Below are 20,000 nucleotides of genomic sequence, written 5' to 3' on the forward strand. Positions count from 1 at the left end.
ATAAAGTATGCAACCGCCTGTGCTCTTCCGAGGCAAAAGGCGGGGGATAGAAGGCAGCCAACTCTATAGGGGTGCAAGAGCCTATAACCTTCGGAATAAAGGCTGGGTTAGGCATCAGACTGACCCTAGAGTCCCCTGGGGAGAACTTTGTGGAGAACTTCACCTATGCCAGCGGTTCCCAACCTGTGGGCCGCGAGAGTACTGCAAGTGGGCCGCCAAACCATGGGCAAAAAAAATGTTTTATTGACGGTTTTTTGTTACAAAAACGTTTTAATTTAAAAAAGATAAAAAATCTTGGATTGAACAGCCTTGATCGTATTGTGTGTGGTGTGCGCCGATATTTCCATCCGAAAAGAAGAAGTCAGCTCGCTTCTTGATTGGCTACATTCCATCCCGGACTCGCGAACAGGGTTGCCAGATGGGATCGACATTTTCCACCCTAACCACAGTCTAAAACCGCTAATTCCACCAAAAAAACCCGAGCCCATCTGGCAACCCTAGTCGGGAGTCGGGAGTTGCCCACACACATAAGGATGTTTGGTCGTAAATATTGAACACATACAACATTTACGATCTTGGTATGATCACCTGCTATATAAAACATCGCCGCTCGGCTTTAATGGTTTAACCGCTATTTATTTGTACAAAAATTGCCACGCTCCCTCTAGTTTTTGCTCAAATTACTTCATTGTTTTGAGCGCTCGTGCGCGTTTCATGCGCGTGCACGCGGGAAAAAAGTTGCGCGCGCTGCTGAGTGGGCCGCGAATACTGGACATATCTGTAAAGTGGGCCGTGAGTCCTAAAAGGTTGGGAACCGCTGACCTATGCGCTTAGCCGAAGCCAAAGCAAGCAATAGGACCGTCTTTAGCGTTAACACTTTCACCTCCACCTGTTCCAGCGGTTCGAACGGTGGGCAGGAGAGAGCATCTAGTACCATAGGGAGGTCCCATGAAGGAGCTAACGGCCTAGACGTAGGCAATTTCCTTCGGGCCCCTTTCATAAACTGGCACACCAACGGGTGCTGGCTTATCGACTTTCCACCCAGGCCAATATGACAAGCCGAAATAGCTGCCAAATAGACCTTAACGGTTGAGAAAGCCTTACCCCTCTCAATCAAGTCCTGTAGAAATGACAGAATAACTGTCACAGAACACTGAAAAGGGACAGCGTGTGACTCTGAGCACCAAGTCTCGAACACACGCCACTTATGCCCATACAACTTTCTAGTTGATGAGGCTCTGGCGCACTGAATAGTGTCGATCACCCCTTGGGGAAGACCCACTAGTGCAAGGTTGATCCCTTCACGGGCCAGGCCCACAGAGACAATCTCTCTGGGTGGGGATGAAATATCTCCCCCCCGCGCCTGGGTCAGCAGGTCCCTGCGCAGCGGTAGTTGCCATGGCGGACCGGATAGGAGATGAAAAATCTCCGCCAACCAGTGCTTTCCCGGCCAACGCGGGGCTATCATCACCATGGACAGATCTCCTTCCCTCACTCTGGCTAGAGTCGGGGGGATGAGTGCCACCGGTGGGAACGCATACAGGAGGGTCCTCGGCCACTCGTGCGCTAATGCGTCCACTCCCAGCGGGGCTCCCCGATCGCGCAGAGAGAAGAACAGGGGACACTGGGCGTTCTCTGCCGTAGCATAAACGTCTACGGTCGCTTGACCGAATCGTGACCAAATCTGTTTCACTACTTCGGGGTGAAGTCTCCAGTCTGCGTACAGTGGGTTGCCCCTGGACAACAAATCTGCTCCGTAGTTCAGAATGCCCGGTACATGGGTTGCTCTCAGCGACCGCATGTGTGCACTGCTCCACACTATCAGTCTGTGTGCCATGGTGTGTAACTGGTGGGACCTCAGTCCCCCCTGTCTGTTTACATAGGCAACGACCGTGGAGTTGTCTGTCCTCACCAAAACATGATGTCCTCTCAACCACGGGAGGAAATGTTTCAGAGCCAAGTGAACAGCTAGCAGTTCCAGGCCGTTTATATGGGTAGAACGTAAGTGCGGGTCCCAACCCCCGTTTATCGTTCTCCCTTCGAAAGTGGCACCCCAGCTTCTCAGAGAGGCGTCCGTGGTGATTACTTTTCTGTTCAGGCCAGGTCCCATAGAAACACCCTGTGTTATGAAACCTGGGTCCTTCCACTGGTGCAGAGCCAGTGAGCAATCTCTGGAGACCCTCACACGACGGTGACCGTCGCGGTGGGGGTCCAGGCCCAGAGAGGCCACCCAGCGCTGGATGCCTCTCATGTACAGGCGCCCCAGGGGTATGACCACCACAGCGGAGGCCATCAAGTTTAACAACCTCTGGCATTGTTTGAGGGTAACTATGTTGCCCCTGCGAAACAGCTCTATAGTCGCGCGCATCGTCTCCACTCTTTCTGGAGACAAAAACGCCTTGGCTCGGATAGAGTCCAGTGCGAGCCCTATAAACGCGATGCGTTGGGAGGGTGTCACCATGCTCTTTTCCATGTTTATTCGGAACCCCAGATTCGTTAGGTGTTTCGAAATGACCGCTGTGTGACGCGCCGCCTCCTCGCGGTTGGTGGCTGCCACTAACCAGTCGTCGATATATGAGGCCACTCTGATACCCCTCTGTCTGAGAGGGGCCACTGCTACCTCGGTGCATTTTACAAACACCCTTGGGCTTAGTGACAGGCCAAAGGGAAGGACCACATATTCGTACGCGATCCCTTGGAAAGCGAATCTCAGATATTTCCTGTGTGGAGGATATATCGGAATGTGGAAATAAGCGTCCTTCAGGTCGATTGATGTGAACCAATCCCCTGCTCGTATGAAACTTAGCAGGGAAGAGTGTGTCAACATGCTGAATTTGTATTTTCGGAGATGCTGATTCAAGACACGGAGGTCTAGAATAGCCCTCATGCCCCCCCCTTTCTTTGGGACCAGAAAATACTTCGAGTAGAAACCTCTGTGGGTCTCCTCGAGAGGTACAATTGTTATAGCTCCTTTCTCCCTTAGAATGGAGATTTCCTCCTGGAGAATATTGGCTTGTTCGCCCTGAGCTCGAGAGTACAGTATTTCTCTGAATGGGGGTGGAGCGACACAGAATTGGAGCCTGTAGCCCCTTCGTAGTGTCCTCAACACCCAGTCTGACTGTGTGCAGTCTGCCCATTCCCGTTGATGCGTGGAAAGCGGGCTGACTGGCCACAGTCAGTGGCCGGGGCGCGCAACAGCCGCCTAGCGTGCCTTCCCGCGCTGTGCGCGGTCGGGCCGCTTTCTGCATCACAGCCGCGGGACGGGCTAGTCCCACGGTCTGCGTTATGGCAGAGAAAGATTTGTTTTTCAACATCTCTTTTATTTTTATGCTTTTCAACATTGTTAACAACGCCCTTGGCACTCTGCCTGGATGCGCTTGTCGGGACATTTTTAATACATTGTGCATTAACGTGCTTGAGTGACAAACAACTTTGTAGTATGAACAGTCTCTCAGCTTTCCCCCGGAAGGCGTCTGAGGGTCTTCGGGTGCAGGTGGCGCGCCACCACCGGCTCGACCGGTGGGATGTGGCGGAGGCCGAGGGAGTCCATCCCCTCACAATCCAGTCGAGAACCCCCGATTATTGGGTGTTTCTCGCTGAATGGCCGTTCTTTCCACGTAACTGCTATCTCATCGAGTAGCTCGGGGAAGAACGGCATAACTTGTTTCCCCGTCTTAGCCGCCGTCTGCAGTCTTTTGCCGTCAAAGCGTGACATAGCAGTTTCGGTTTGGGCGACGGGCCAGGGGATATTCAGCCTCTCCGCTGCTCGCTTGCACATGTCCTGCATGTCGCAGTCCATGGGAGACGGGGCGGAGGGTTGGTTACCTCCGTCAGGCGTGGGGGGCTTTCCAGCTCCGCGCCTACCGGTTGATAATGAGGAGTCTTCCTCATCATCGGTGGACAAAATGAGGTCTGAGTCACGCGACCCTCCCTCATCATTGTCCGAGTCTCTCTCATAGCGAGCAGCGGTAAAGCTGTCAATCCCCTTGTCATCCAGTACCGGGAAACCGATGTCAGGGCTATGTGGCACTAAGTCCGCCCAGCATGGTGTCGGTAAACCTGGAGACATGTCCGCGTTAGACTGTGATGGCAGCGTTTCGGCTGCCTTACACAGAAGCGGATCTTCTCCCGACAGGCTAGCCATGCGACTTAGCCGTCGGCGGAGAGATTTCTTGGGGAACACTGCACAGTGGATACACTCATCGGTAGAGATAACAGCGGCCCGGGCGTGGATTAATCCCAGACACACTGCACACTTAGAGTGAGTGTCCCAGCTAGCCATTGACTTGCCGCACGGGCAGGTCTTCCGGCTAGTCTCGGCTGTGCTAGGTCCGCTAGCCTCAACGTTAGCCATCTCTGGCTAAGGGTTGTAGGCTAGCTGCTAGCAGGCCTCGCTACTTCACCCGTTAGCTTGTCAGCTATCAAGGGAAAACAGAGGGGCCAGGGGAGGGATATTACTATCTACCCGCTAGCAGTGCGTTATAGAGATAAAGTTATTTCTACTTTTGTCTCTCACACTGGGTATTGCTACCCGTAACCGTTCGGAGTATTCCTACTCGCAGAACAGGGAGTATTGCTACACGCGTCGTTCAGAACGAGGAGTATCGCTACTATTTTCGTTCCGAGCAAGGCGAGTGTTGCTACTCGAATCGTAACACGGGGTATCGCTACCCCGAGTCAGAGTATTCCTACTCTTCAACAGAAGTATTTCAACTCCTGTGAACGTCAACGAAAGTGCAGTTTAGCAGCAGAGCGCCCGTCGGCACGAGTTTGGTCGCTCGTATCTGTGGACTGTTTAGCTCTAGCCACCCGCACAGTTGTTGTCAGCTCCAGTGAGAAGCGAGAAAAGGTTTTTGAATGACGACAGACGCTGTGTGTACGCTTTATATAGGCGGAGGGTCCCGTCCCTCGTGACACAAGCGTCGCCTGGGCCAGCCAATGGGCTGGCGCAGTGTAATTCAGTTTCTGATGAGGTCACGCAGGGGGCGTTCCCATCGTGAGATACGAAACGAATACTATGAAAGAGAACAACGCCTCACTGACAGTGACTGAATGACATTCAATGACTTACAATGGCAGGACTTGGCAAATTTCTGATTTCTGATTTACCACAGCGAGTAATAGACTTTATTTTTTATTTTTTTTAAGATGACAAGAATATTTAGTCTAGAAGTTTTTCACCATTAGATATTAGCGAGTTGTTTGTCAGAGTTTTCTGCCTGTAGTGACTTTTGCTGTGGACCTCCGCTATCCAGCATCAATGGACCTATCGCTAAGCCACACCCCAAAATAGGAATTGTTTTGATTGATTGATTGATTGAAAACTTTATTAGAAGGTTTGCAGAAGTAGGTACATGAAAGTACATATTACATACAAGGTCAAACTAAAAGGATAAAAACCCAAGAAAGCCACTGGCTTATTTCAATTGGGGTCCTTGATTTTCAATTCATCGTTACATGTAAGACAGACATAAGAAAAGAACTAGTACTATCTACATGATAATACAGACAAATAACTATTACTATCTACAAGATAAATGTACATCCATCATGGGAAGAACAATACAACAAAACATAAGGTATGTACAGCGGGTAGGACAGGTGGGGACATACACCACAGGTGGGGGCGGGGGACAAAACACAAAGTATGTACAGTGGGTAGTTCGGGTCTTTTAATCTGATTTTTGTTTTAGAGGGTCCAGTTACGGATTGCAGCCTCCTGTAAATGTTTTTTGAGAGTGGTTTTGAAGGTGGGCAGTGTTTTGCACTCCTTTAAGATTATAGGAAGGGCGTTCAATTGATTGTCCAATCATATCACAGCAAAAGTCACTACAGGCAGAAAACTCGGACAAACAAGTCGCTAATATCTGATGGTGAAAAGCTTCTAGACTAAATATTCTTGTCATCTTTAAAAAACAGAAATCAGAAATTTGCCAACTCCCGCCATTGTAAGTAATTGAATGTCATTCAGTCACGGTCAGTCTGTCACTGTCAGTGAAGCTGTTTGTTTGTCTGAGTTTTCAAAGGGGGCGTGGCTTAGTGATAGGCCTATTCATCAGAGCAACGCATCCGGGTACTTTGCTCTCCCGTCATGTCCACGCCCCTTTTTGGGTGATAGAAGCGGAGAAGTTTGAATGGCGGTCAATGGAAATTTCTGGTCTTCGCTACTTTAATCCGATAAAATAAGAAAACCGTAGTGCTTTTTAGATATTAGGAGCACAAATCCGATGGCCAGTTAGGCAAACTATTATATAGTGTCATTGCCGATCAATGATCGACGTCGTTATATAGAGAAAGTGTATGAAATAGGGGTTGATTTATCAGAGCAGTCATACGTCATCTCCCTGTCATCTGGGATTTGTAGTTCTTAATTTGATGTCCGTGGTCCTAACGTCTTCACCTCCAGTCCCCCCAACAGCGTTTGCTTTCGTTTCTTCTTCGAACATTTATCTCGACGTAGATCATTGATCGGCAACGACACTATATAATTGTTTGCCTGACTGGCCATCGGATTTGGGCAGTCTGGGGATTTACACGGAAATCAAATGAAGATCTACAAATCCCTGATGACAGGGAGATGACGTATGACTGGTCTGATGAATCAACCCCTATTTCATTAATTTTCTCTATATAACGACGTCGATCATTGATCGGCAACGACACTATATAATAGTTTGCCTAACTGGCCATCGGATTTGTGCTCCTAATATCTAAAAAGCACTACGGTTTTCTTATTTTATCGGATTAAAGTAGCGAAGACCAGAAATTCCCATTGACCACCAGTCAAACTTCTCCGCTTCTATCACCCAAAAAGGGGCGTGATCATTCTGATGACAGGGAGATGACGCGCAATTGCTCTGATGAATTATACTAGGGGGCGTAGCTTAGCGATAGGTCCATTATACTAGGGGGCGTGGCTTAGCGATAGGTCCATTAGTGCCATGTGGCTACCGATGGCAGGTATTTCACATTTAGAGAGCAGAGTTGTGTTCAGTGTCGCGTGCACAAGATTCACATTTAAGTGCTGAATGTGCCTCATTGAGTAAGCTGTTTCACAGTAAGCTTTTCTTTTTACTAGTAAGTAAGTAAGTAAAGCTTTATTTATACAGCACCTTTCATACAAGAAATGCAGCTCAAAGTGCTTTACAACAGGAATAAGAACATAAAGTGAATAAGCATATATAAAAACATATACATGCATAGAGTCTTTCGTTTCCATGTTGCATAGGAGCAGTGTCACTAACAGACAAACAGACATAAAAAAAAACAGTGCCAGTCACTAATGTATTATTGAGAAGAGAGGATGTAGTGTAGTTGATCTTAAGATGCACCAGGCAGCAGATGTCTACAGATAGAGGTCCCCTAACCTCTCACCCCCTCAGACTGCTCCGTATGAATATGAAAGGAACACATGTGTTTTTCTGATTAAGAATTAATACACAAACACGAATGAATCGAGATGTCAGTGACCCAGTCTCTGGTTGTATCTGGGGGCATGGTTCCCACAGAGACGACTGCCTGGCAGTGATCTGTTAAGGAAGGCAGCCAGCTCCCTCAGTCTGTATGTTGGCTTCAGAGAGAGTGATCTGTTAAGGAAGGCAGCCAGCTCCCTCAGTCTGTATGATCTGTTAAGGAAGGCAGCCAGCTCCCTCCGTCTGTATGTTGGCTTCAGAGAGAGTCAGTGATCTGTTAAGGAAGGCAGCCAGCTCCCTCCGTCTGTATGTTGGCTTCAGAGAGAGTCAGTGATCTGTTAAGGAAGGCAGCCAGCTCCCTCAGTCTGTATGTTGGGTTCAGAGAGAGTTTATCTGTTAAGGAAGGCAGCCAGCTCCCTCAGTCTGTATGTTAAGGAAGGCAGCCAGCTCCCTCAGTCTGTATGTTGGGTTCAGAGAGAGTTTACGGCCAAATAAACTGAGACAGATAGAGGGGGGGCGGGATGTGGGTAACTCAAAATGTTCATGGTCGATTAATCAGTGGGTGGTATGAACGATTAATAGATTTTTCAATGTGTGCCGACATTCACAGATCATCGGCAAGAAATCGCTTAATATCTTAAACGCCAACAGTGAAAAAACACATTTATTCTCGTATTAAATAAATGAATACATGAATGAATGAATAAATGAATTTCTTCTTCTGAATACTTAAATTAGACTAACATAACAATAATGCAGAACAGAAAAAAGGCATGCCGCTTTTTGCAGAGCTGTCCAGCCATTTCCAATTACAATGTTTACCGGTGATCTAGCTATAGCCTACCCGAAATCAAAACAGCCAAATACACAAAAAAAAGAATAAAGATTAAACATAATTTAATTCATCCGTGGTAATAGCTACTCGGGTCAGTTTTGGCTAAAGCATTGCGAACGGACTCTGAGCATTCAGCATGCATCTATTCGAGACGCAAGGTGTTTTTTCCAAATGGAACCGTGGACTCATATCAGCAGCATATCTTAAGCCACCATGTTGGCAATTAGTGCAGTCGTTTTTTTTCTTTGCTGCAGGTTTCAAGAAGTACTTCTTCTTTTCCAGACAGCTAACACAGGAAATGAGCTTTGTGGAGCTTTGTCTCTCTGTACTGGGAGCTGGTATGTTGCTGGTGTCTCTGTACTGGGAGCTGGTATGTTGCTGGTGTCTGTGTACTGGGAGCTGGTATGTTGCTGGTGTCTCTGTACTGGGAGCTGGTATGTTGCTGGTGTCTCTGTACTGGGAGCTGGTATGTTGCTGGTGTCTCTGTACTGGGAGCTGGTATGTTGCTGGTGTCTCTGTACTGGGAGCTGGTATGTTGCTGGTGTCTCTGTACTGGGAGCTGGTATGTTGCTGGTGTCTCTGTACTGGGAGCTGGTATGTTGCTGGTGTCTCTGTACTGGGAGCTGGTATGTTGCTGGTGTCTGTGTACTGGGAGCTGGTATGTTGCTGGTGTCTCTGTACTGGGAGCTGGTATGTTGCTGGTGCCTGTGTACTGGGAGCTGGTATGTTGCTGGTGTCTCTCTCTGTACTGGGAGCTGGTATGTTGCTGGTGTCTCTGTACTGGGAGCTGGTATGTTGCTGGTGTCTCTGTACTGGGAGCTGGTATGTTGCTGGTGTCTCTGTACTGGGAGCTGGTATGTTGCTGGTGTCTCTGTACTGGGAGCTGGTATGTTGCTGGTGTCTCTGTACTGGGAGCTGGTATGTTGCTGGTGTCTCTGTACTGGGAGCTGGTATGTTGCTGGTCTCTCTAGAAGAAGCTACAGAGGGTCTTCCTAGGATGTCACTACCATAAGTTTTCTCTTGATCCTGACAAACTCCTCAGAGACAAATATACCCATAACTTGATGCAGCTACCGCTACTCTTCACATGAGAGATGGTGCAGATTCAGAAACTGCATTACATGTGCTGGATTTGCACTAAACGTAATGCTTTGTAGTAAAACCAAATAAACACATTTTCAGCCACTTTCTTTGCTGTATCACTTGAATTCATTGTGGCAAACACAATTATGGATGAGAGACAGATTATTTTTCCATTAAGGGATTCTTTTTGGCCACTTGGATATAGACCAATTTTGTAGAGTGAATTTTGTTCCTCTCCATTTGCTCAATTTATAATGACACCCCGATCCACACAGTGTGTAATTGATTCCTGTGCAAATCAGAGACCCTATAAAAACTAAGATATTGATTCCAAAATTACATTATTAATTAATCGTTAATTACATTAACTATTATCCTTTTGCATTAACATGGACTCAACTCAACTTAGTGAGTGATTTGTTGATGACATCTTTGCTTTTCAGCTCATTTTAAGGGGGTCAGAGCAAAGGGTGTGACGACTTATGCACATGAGGTATTTCTGTGTTTACATTTCTAAAAGCTTGTTTTCACTTTGTCATTATGGGGTATTGTGTGTGGATAGATGCCAATTTGTATGTATTTAATTTTAAATTGAGTCCATAACACAACAGAATGTGGAAAAAGTGAAGGGGTGTGTTGACTTTCGACAGCCACTGTATGTAATGTAACATTGAAGGTGGAGGTGATAAGGCGCAGAAGGTGAGAGAATTAGGACCATCCACTGTACTGTCATCATTCAAGGCACAGTCCTCTCGTGCATGCCTGAATTGTTCATCATGTGGGGCATATTATTGCACTTGAAGATGAAAGGGGCACATTAGCAACATGCACTGGGCCCGGTATATTTCCTGAGCTCTGTGAGGAGTCACTGACTTTCTGTCCCTGGAGAGGATCCATAAAACATTCAGAACAAAGAGTGACCTGTTGAACAACAGAGTTAATGCAATCTGACAGGATCCGCACTTCATCTGACACGCTACCATTAAGTAACCTGAATGCCGAATACTGTTCGTTCAGCGGCAGTACGCTCCTTAGGTAACACTGAAGAGTGTCCTCCCCGTCCCCGGTGAAGAAAACACACATCTAAGTGGTTAACTAAATAGGCATGGAAGAAGTATTAGGCCTAACACATCTGCCACTGTACAACTATTTGGAAACCCCTCTCCTTTTTCCAGTCTAATACAATTCTACAGTTGTCATACTGTTCATCTGAAACATTCAACGTCCCTTCAGAGAGCAGTACAGCCACGTACAGTAAGTGACAGTGAGGCATGTGAGGAAAGTCAAACAGCGTTGTTGCTTAGTGACAGACAGGTTGTTGCTTAGTTACTTTGAATCTTAAACAGCGACTTCAGGGCAAAAATGAAAGGGGAAAATCCCAAAACACTGGATTTCTAAGAGCTTAGCTATAAAAAAATAAAAAAATAAAAAAATAAAAATGTTCCAAGAGGAATTACAAGAATCCATGTGTATAATTTGAGGCCATCTGTGCCATGGTACTCTAGCTTGCTTCCACTCAAGTAATACGACGCCAAACCCTCCAGGCAGCAACTCGATTTGGGGGGAAAATAATTCAGCAAATGGCCTACGATGTGATGGGTTAAGTGTCAGAATCTATTAGAATTGATTTGGCTCCCTCTAAAATGACAGAGTGGGAAGAATAGGAGGAAGAGAAATAGATGAAAAATGCTAAATGAGGGAGGGGGGGGGGGGTTAACAAAAGCTAAAGCTGGTGCTCACAGTGTTGTGCTGTTGACACTCGAGTGTTGTCATATCCGTGGGGACAGTGTGTTGTCATGGGGACAGTGGACTTACAGGACGAGGGGATGTGGAGATATGTAGCCTAGTGGGAAGCAGAGAAGCCTTGAGGCCCTCCTATGCAAACTCAACAGCCGTGCACAGCTCTCCCTTCCTCAACGTGCACAGCTCTCCCTCTCTCTCTCTCTCTCTCTCTCTCTCTCTCTCTCTCTCTCTCTCTCTCTCTCTCTCTCTCTCTCTCTCTCTCTCTCTCTCTCTCTCTCTCTCTCTAACAGAACCGTATTTGAACCGTCTGCAGGCAGTTTGAATCTGTTAAAAAGCATTTGGACTAATAGTCAATATACTGTTGGATTTACAAAGCATTATTATTTAGAAATTTGCATAATTCATCTTATATAACGAATTACTTGTTTATCTCAAACTATGTATTGGCCATCGTTGACTTGCTATGTTCCAGTTTTTCAAGTTAGGGTTAGTTGGTCCCAAACCATTTTAACTAAATATTTGCAACCCTGGGAGTTGGATGAATTTGGAAATCAGTCTACACAATGTCTGAAAAGGGCATCACTCATTCTCTCCAAACAGTGAAACACTGGACTGCCTATTAACTGCACTGCCACATCCACAATCCAGTCTCTGTATGAAAATAAAGCAAACTGAAATAGTGCCTCACCAAATGCACAGATGTAAGTACTGGAGACTTGTACTGGGGAAATACTGGGACTGTTGACCAAATACTAAATATGAGGAGTGTTTTAATTTGGACATTATATGAATCTTTGCCAGTACTTCTGGTGCTCTGAAATATGTATAAAAAGTGTTGTAATATCCAGAGTGGATTGATGTGTCAACCTGGGACATACAAAAGTAATATTTTCAAAGCTTTAGAGCTGAAGTGGAACTGATACATTTTACAGTTAATATTATTAATGTATGCCTTTTAATGTGTGGCAGCCGCAGACAGACTGATTAATTAAATCAACTGCAAAGAGGAACAACTTTTTATGTAAAACTTGTTTCATGTAATTTTTGTTTTGAGATGAGGGTCCACTGATTAGACTGTTGATGTGCGACCAAGACAAAGAATGTTCAGTGTTATGAAGAGGAGAAGTATGTAGCCGATGATGGCTACCACTGCAAGGCAATCTATAAAGGATCTAGCCATTCACAACATCAGACAGCATCCCTGTGCTGTGTCCCTGATCGTACTGAGGTAGGCCTAGTTTGTCACTGTTTCTGTGGTCGTAATCATTGGGGGGGGGTGGGGGGGGGGTAATGGATTTTTACAAGTACATGGGGAAGGTCATGTGTAAAAGCTTGAGTTGGAGGTGCCGCATCAATATGCCGACAGACCGTTGTGCCGACAGCCCTCCCTGCATGTGAATGCTCTCCGCTTCTCTGTTACGGTACATGTGGGAAGACGGTACATGTGGCAAAACTACGGTTAGGGTTAGGTGCTACGTCGACTTGGTACATGGCATGTCTAACCCTAACCCTAATACTATCCCTAACCCTAACCCTACCCCTACCCCTAACCTTAACCGTAGCACCCTAGCACCTAACCCTAACCATAGTTTTCCCACATGTACCGTCTTGTCAGTTCTCGCAGAAATCCGCTAATAAACTGTCTGCATCGTGGTCCGTCGGCATCGTGGTCCGTCGGCACAGCGGGTGGGCCCCGAGTTGGACACCTCCCCAGAGTAATTATCGAATCATCCCGAATAGGATATCATTTCCACTGTCAACTGGTCTGTACTGTCACTACAAGAACTTTGATTGAGGGGCCTCGTTGAAATGACCAGGGCCATTACCTGAAGTTTGTCCTCGGGAACATTGAGCCAGTGGTTAAATGCTTGGGAGAGTTTCGTCCTAACCTGTTTTCCTGAGAAAAGAGATCAAGAAGAGAAAAGATGCATTAGGATTTATTGTCAATCAATAATAATGTACAGTACAGCTGGTCCACAATCAAAACACCAGGTTTACGGTTTATTTTTAGTAGTATTCATTTAATTCAGGGATATAATAATAATAATAATAATAATAATAAGACATTAGACTTATACAGCGCTTTTCTAGACACTCAAAGACGCTTTACAAACTGAAAAGATCGAGTAGTAAAATAAAAGAAACAAACAATAAATAAGATTACTAAATCTAAGTGTCTTTGTAGGACAATCTACTCTGTGTACTACAAGTATATCTGATTTATCTGCTCTGTGTACTGCAAGTATGTCTGATTTATCTACTCTGTGTACTACAAGTATGTCTGATTTATCTACTCTGTGTACTACAAGTATGTCTGGATTTCGGGCAGAGAAGCGGCGAACAAGCAGCACCAGCATCCTCTCTCGACCGGCATTTTTCGGAAAAGTGAAAAGTCTTACGAGAATGATCAATGTAATGTTAGCTAGCTACCTCTAAACATGGCTTTGGCTGGCCATAAATTAATTAATTTGAGGTGGTAAACACAGTCTGGCTATCTTATCTGTCTGGTTAGCTTATCTGTGTAGTTGTGATTAGTGTTGTTCCGATACCGATACTAGTATCGGCATGGCCACCGATACGCACAAAAATGCTGGTATCGGTATCGGCGAGTACTAACAAAAAAAAAATCCGATTTTTTTTTTTTTTTTTTTTTAAGTACTAAAGTTATTTTGTTTGTAAATGTTCACTTGCTGTTGCACTACTACTACGACTGTTTTATATCTTAAATGGATATTGCACTGATTGGCATCTGTGAGAGCCACATTTCAGGTTTTATAAGGGGTTGATTTTCTTGTCACCATACCAGGTAGACAATAAAAAAAAGTTCTATAGTATTCACTCTCTGTTGGTATTTTTTCCTGTTTTACAAAGGTTTTGAGCAGTGCCAGACTAAGTGTTAGTAATAATTTTACATCGAGGTGAGTATGCGGCTCAAAAAACATGTTTTTTTGTTTTGTTTTTTCAAACGCCGTGGTATCGGATCGGTACTCGGTATCGGCAAGTACTGCACGGTCAGGTATCGGTATCGGTATCGGGATCAAAAAATGGTATCGGAACAACACTAGTTGTGATATAGACAAACGTTACGGCCTAAGCCTTCGTCAGTATGGATCAAGACACAGTGCATTGTCTCTCTCCATCATTATCTGTGCTGAGGAGTGGGTAGGACTATGGTAGAGATGCATCACAGCTTGGGGAAGGAGTATGTCACAACAAACAATGTCAACGTTGAGCCCTGCTGATGCAGTTCAAGGCAAATAACAAAGTTAATGGGCTGGGATGATGAAACTACCCACTGAACCTACCCACTGAACCAGACTGTGATATCTGGGTTTCTAAATGAACCAGACTGTGATATCTGGGTTTCTAAATGTAGCTTACAAACATTCAAAGAGGATGGAGAGAGAATGTTACCAAAAAAGTGGGTCGCATACCATTACGCCCAACTGATGCTACTCCTCACAACAGAGAAGGCAAGGCAAGGCAAGTTTATTTGTGTAGCACATTTCACACAACAGGGGCAATTCAAAGTGCTTTACATACCGTACATTATTTAAAAATACAGCAAGAGGAGCATAGTAAGAAATTAAGTATGAGAATGAATAAGGGTTAGGGTTAAATAGATACAACATTTAATAAGACAATAGTTCATGGATAAAAGACATTGTAAGGTTTTTAGCTTAGACTTAAATATTTTAAGGGTTTGGGCCTGTTTGATTTCTTCAGGGAGTTTGTTCCAGGAGCATGCGGCAAGGTGACTGAAAGCTGCTGCACCGTGTTTTTTTTCCACTCTTGGAATGATTAGCTGATTAGTCTCAGCTGACCTTAGGGACCTTGCGGGAATATAGGGTGGGAGGAGATTCGATATGTTTTTTGGTCCAAGACCATTTTGCGGTTTGTATGTAATTAGGAGGATTTTGAATTCAATTCTCTGAGAACCCTGGTTTTGAACCTCTCGAGATGTGCTTTTTAAAGAGACAACGCCGTCACTCAACGTGGCTAAAAATAGAGGCCTCTCTAACACAGATCTGTGCAAGGCTCTTTTTTTGTTTGGAAAGCATCTGTGCCTGTCTGGGAGGAGGTTACACGGAGACCCGTCATAGCAGGGCTAGAACTGCAACTGTATCAGAGCTGAAGGACCTGAAGGATGGCTCTGTAGACATGTGAGTTAATGAAAAACATACTGGTATGAAATAAAAAAACTGCTGTCTCCTGCCCAGCATGTGGGTTTGGGTAGAGTGTGTGTGTGCCAGCCAGCGAGCTGCACCATTCATTGCAATCATCAAAGGGACTAACCTGGCAGCTGCTGTCCCTGTGTGTATGTGTGTGTGTGTGTGTGTGTGTGTGTGTGTGTGTGTGTGCGTGTGTGTGTGTGTGTGTGTGGACTAACCTGGCAGCTGCAGCAGATACTTGTACGGTTCCCAAAGAATTCGCTCAGAAGCTGCTTCCATGTCACAATCCATTGCTTGGAGTTTCCACAAATCAATGAATCTGCTGGGGGGATAGTGTGTAAATAATACATAAACACTACACAGGATTAGAACGAATAGCCTAATGGTTGACGTCTCACTACAAAGTATATGTCTCAATAGATTTGTTCCTCCCAAAACCACGTTGAGAGAGACCAGGCTTTCTTAGTTCAGAAAGCCTGGGGAAATCCTCCGCAGAAAGTAGCTACGCAGGGGAGGAAACGCGTCCGAAATGAATGGTTCAACGTGTTCAAGCGAGGCCTTAATCAAATACTTTGCTTGGGCGGGCGAAGCTGCGTTCTTTTCTTCAATGTTGCAAGCTAGCATCGGCAACAACTCTGTGCAAAACAGTCGTAGGACCTACCCGGTTGTAAAAGAGGATGCACATACACAATACAACAACAAGCAAACATTATATATATGGGCATGGGGGGCGGTACTCGTAATGTAACATCTCCTGAGACTTCTACTGCCCCCCCAGCACTGCGTCTCCTGAAGACACCCGCTTTTCCCCTCTACTGTGTGCCCTAAAAACTTCTATTGCCCCCCTTGTACTGTTTCTCTGTTTCTCCAGTTTCTATATCAAAAAAAAGAAAAGAAGAAGAAGGTGATAGAAGAAGAAGGTATTTCCTTCTATCAATGGCCCTGGGCTGAGCTGGATTACTTTTCCTGCTACGACTGGTGGATTGATGATTCACTTGCTTAGTCAAATGTATTGATTGTAAGTCGCTTTGGAATAAGGCGTCTGCTAAATGCCAAAAATGTAAATGTAATGAAATTGCAGACCTCCAAAAGAGGCGTGTGATTTGGAGGTATAAGGCTACATGAGACTACTCCTCCCACAACAAGTTTACATTTGCAATTGTTTTAAAGAAAAGCCCTGTCTGTCTCGTGAATTTACCTTGTTTGCTTTTATAAATGTGCTTTTGTAAATGTGCAGTAATACCAATGAGGTATTACTAGCCTGTCTTTTAACAACATCTGAATGGAAAATGAGAGGAAAGAACCTGCCACTCTACAGTAGGGGTGTAACGGATCGTACGGATCGCCCTCCACGGTACGGCACGCATGTGTACCGCGGATCAATTGCAAAATTGTAACAAGTAATAATATTACTTAATATTAGTTAATATCTCTTGTAAATCACAATGTAGAGTTGCCATGAAAAGATAGACGCGACAGTTGCGTGCTTTGTTTTACTCTAAAGCGCAATGATAGGTTGATAATGCGCAAAAAAAAAGAATCCGTTGTTTACTCACTACACTTTTGATTGAAAACCTTTATTGTCCCCAATGGGGAAATTTTGTTGTCAAACAGCTCAGTTAGGGCAGACAGAAAACATTCAATAAAATACATAAAACAGTGCGGGCTCAATAAGTAAAAAGTTCCAAGTTCCAAAGTTCCAGCTCCAGGTCTCCCCCACCCTGCAGGGCCTGGTTGTAGAGTCGGAGTGCAGCTGGAACAAAGGACTGTCCAAATCTTTTTGTACTTTGACGGGGGAGAACAAATCTGTGGCTGAACTTGCTCCTCATCCCCGCCAGCTCGCAGTACATCGGGTGGGAGGGATTGGCCAGCATGGCCGCCAGTTTTTTCCCCATCCTCTGTTCTGCCACCACCTCTAGGCTGTCCAGCCCGGTCCCCACCACAGAGCTGGCCTTCTTCACCAGTTTGTTTAGCTTCGCAGCATCCCTGGCACAGATGTTTCCACCCCAGCAGGCCACGGCGAAGAACAGAACGCTGGCAACCACCGACTGATAAAACATTCGCAGCAGCTTGTTGCAGACACCGAAAGACCTCAGCCTTCTCAGGAAAAACAGTCTGCTCTGCCCTTTCCTGAGAAGAGCCTCGGTGTTGTCAGTCCAGTCCAGTTTGTTATTAATTTGTACTCCCAGGTACCTGTAGGAGTCCACCCTCTCGACTTCCACCCCCTTGATGGTGATGGGGGCTGGGGTCCTTCTCTTCCTCCTAAAATCCACCACCAACTCCTTTGTTTTGCTGGTGTTAAGCAAAAGGTAGTTGGTGTCGCACCACTGCACAAAGCTCTCCACCAGGGCCCTGTACTCCTCATCCCTGTCGTCTGTGATGTAACCGACGATAGAGGAGTCATCAGAAAACTTCTGCAGGTGGCACTGGTCGGAGCTAAACTGGAAGTCGGAGGTATAGAGGGTGAAGAGAAAGGGTGACAGAACAGTTCCCTGGGGGGCACCGGTGTTGCACACCACCACCTCAGACTGACAGCCCTGCAGTCTCACATACTGACGTCTGTCTGTGAGGTAGTTGTGGATCCAAGCCGTCAGGGAGTCCTCCACACACATCACTGCTAGTTTGTCAGCCAGCAGTGATGGCTTGATAGTGTTAAATGCACTGGAGAAGTCGAAGAACATGGTCCCACGTGAAGCTGGGACTCCACACAACAAAGACTACTATCTTACTGTTTGGTTGTACTAACTACATATATATATATATATACTAACTACAGTACATATACTGTATATATATATACTAACTACAATTGTTGTGCTAATTATTTAGGGATTTTAACATCTAGTCCTATTAAGAATCCTGTATATATACTAACTACATATATATATACTAACTACACATATACAGTACAGGCCAAACGTTTGGACACACCTTCTCATTCAATGGGTTTCCTTTATTTTCATGACTATTTGGTACATTGTAGATTCTCACTGAAGGCATCAAAACTATGAATGAACACATAGGAAGTATGTATTTAACAATAAAGTGTGAAATAACTCTAGATCGTTAATGGCCTATATATACTATATATAACTACATACATATATATATATATACTAACTCCAGCTCCACCCACCTTCAGAGCGACGCCTCCTCCAGCACTTCCGTGTTCCCTTTCCTATGTTTGTTGTTTGGGGTTTTGCATTAACAGTCAATGATGTATCCCCCCAAATACCTTCATCAGGTCGGGATTGGTCTGATAAGAAGCTTACGAATTGCCGCAAAAAAAAGAAAGAAAATAACTGCCTATCTAAACTAACACACTGCCAATCAAACATGTAACATGACTTCTCCTCCCAGCCTCATAGTGACAGAGTGAATAAGGGTTAGATATATCAGGATGTGGAGCCAGAATGACTCAGGCGCGACTCCTGCCTGGCTACATAAAGACCATTCATACATGCGCCATGGCTCCTTCGCTCCGTTCGTAAAATCCGCTCTGGGAATCTGATCAGCACTCATGGAATGCCTCTGGTCCAATCAAATTACTCGGTCCATTTAGGACGTTGAACGTTAGTGTGCGCTCCGGCACTCTCAGTGCGAGTTTACGAACGCGCCCAGACCAGAGCAAGCGCTAAAGTAGGCGGGTTCATTGAACAACCATCTCTTCCCGAGTGACAGGAACCTAACCCTGTCGCGAACTGAACTGTGGGAGTTGTAGTTTAGCAGCGTAGCGTGTCTCGTCTCTGAGCAGCCAAAGCAGTGTGTCAATAACGTCTTTATGACTACATCTCCCAGCAACCCCTTCCTTGCCTTAGTGTTTCCATGGCGTCATTAAAATATAATGATAATATCTAATAATATAAAAAATATTATTTGGTTTAAAAAGAGGGTGTATATTGTTCTATTGCTCCGGTTCTTCACCCTTTGAAAAACAATAAATATATACTTCTTAAAAAGTATATATAATGATATGTTCTCTAACAGACCAGCCAGTAATACAAGGTAAAGGGCGTCGCCTCAGCCATGCTGTCCAATGAGCCACACAGTGATGTTGTGGGTTTGGGTTAGGTCAGGTTGTGGGTGGTTGTGTGTGTCCGTCAGTCAGCGTCAGAAAGGGGCGAAGAGGAAGAGGAGGATCACAGCGACAGATGAAGAGGATCACACAGAGAGAAACGGTGCGGCTTGATTGAGGAAACCACATATGCAATAAATGAATATGTATTGATAAAGCAACACAGGGAACAGAGAGGACTAACAGTGGCACCACATACTGGACCTGGACTGGAGCTTCTCCTAACACAGAAAACAGACATGTGGCTTTTGGTCCTTTGACGGTAGTCAGGGATCTGTGTATTAAATGAGAAGCCATCGAAAATAAATATAACAACATCGGCAGTAGTTTACTGAAACGGTGCGGCTTGTTACTTTGACAAATGATCCTCATCTGACCCGTCATCCACCCGGGGACAGAGAGCGACGGTCTTATACACCTGGCGGATTATATAACAACAATTATTCGATGGATTAATATATTAACCTTCAGTCGACAACGAGAAGAGTTCCTCAACTTGGCTTCCGAGGTAAGGATCGGGCTGGTTCTGCTGTGTTCAGTCTGAGGCTGGAGGGCAACAATGTTACCGACTGTCAGTAAATGTGTGAATGTCGATGCTTATACAAACCACTTAATAATAATAATAATAATAATAATAATAATAATAATAATAATAATAATAACATGTTATTCATGGGCGC

General features: G+C 45.2%; 1 protein-coding gene across 2 annotated transcripts in view; it reads right to left on the reverse strand.

Annotated features, from left to right (window-relative positions):
* The window catches only part of ggps1 (geranylgeranyl diphosphate synthase 1), a 25,440-nt gene extending 6,726 nt beyond the window's left edge, over positions 1-18,714 (reverse strand). Inside the window, exons 1-3 of one of the 2 annotated variants that reach the window (XM_080536997.1) lie at positions 18,382-18,714; positions 15,464-15,564; positions 12,900-12,970 (exon numbers count right to left, since the gene is read on the reverse strand). In XM_080536997.1, coding sequence (XP_080393123.1) covers positions 12,900-12,970; positions 15,464-15,536 — 144 coding nt within the window. In that variant the 5' untranslated portion in view covers positions 15,537-15,564; positions 18,382-18,714. Of the gene's footprint in view, positions 1-12,899; positions 12,971-15,463; positions 15,568-18,381 lie in introns of both variants that reach the window. The other variant, XM_080536996.1, reaches the window with a different exon arrangement.
* Positions 18,715-20,000: the final 1,286 nt, after the last annotated feature.

The sequence above is a fragment of the Nansenia antarctica genome, assembly GCF_963989245.1.
Source record: "Nansenia antarctica genome assembly, chromosome: 1".
Taxonomy (NCBI): Eukaryota; Metazoa; Chordata; class Actinopteri; order Argentiniformes; family Microstomatidae; genus Nansenia; species Nansenia antarctica.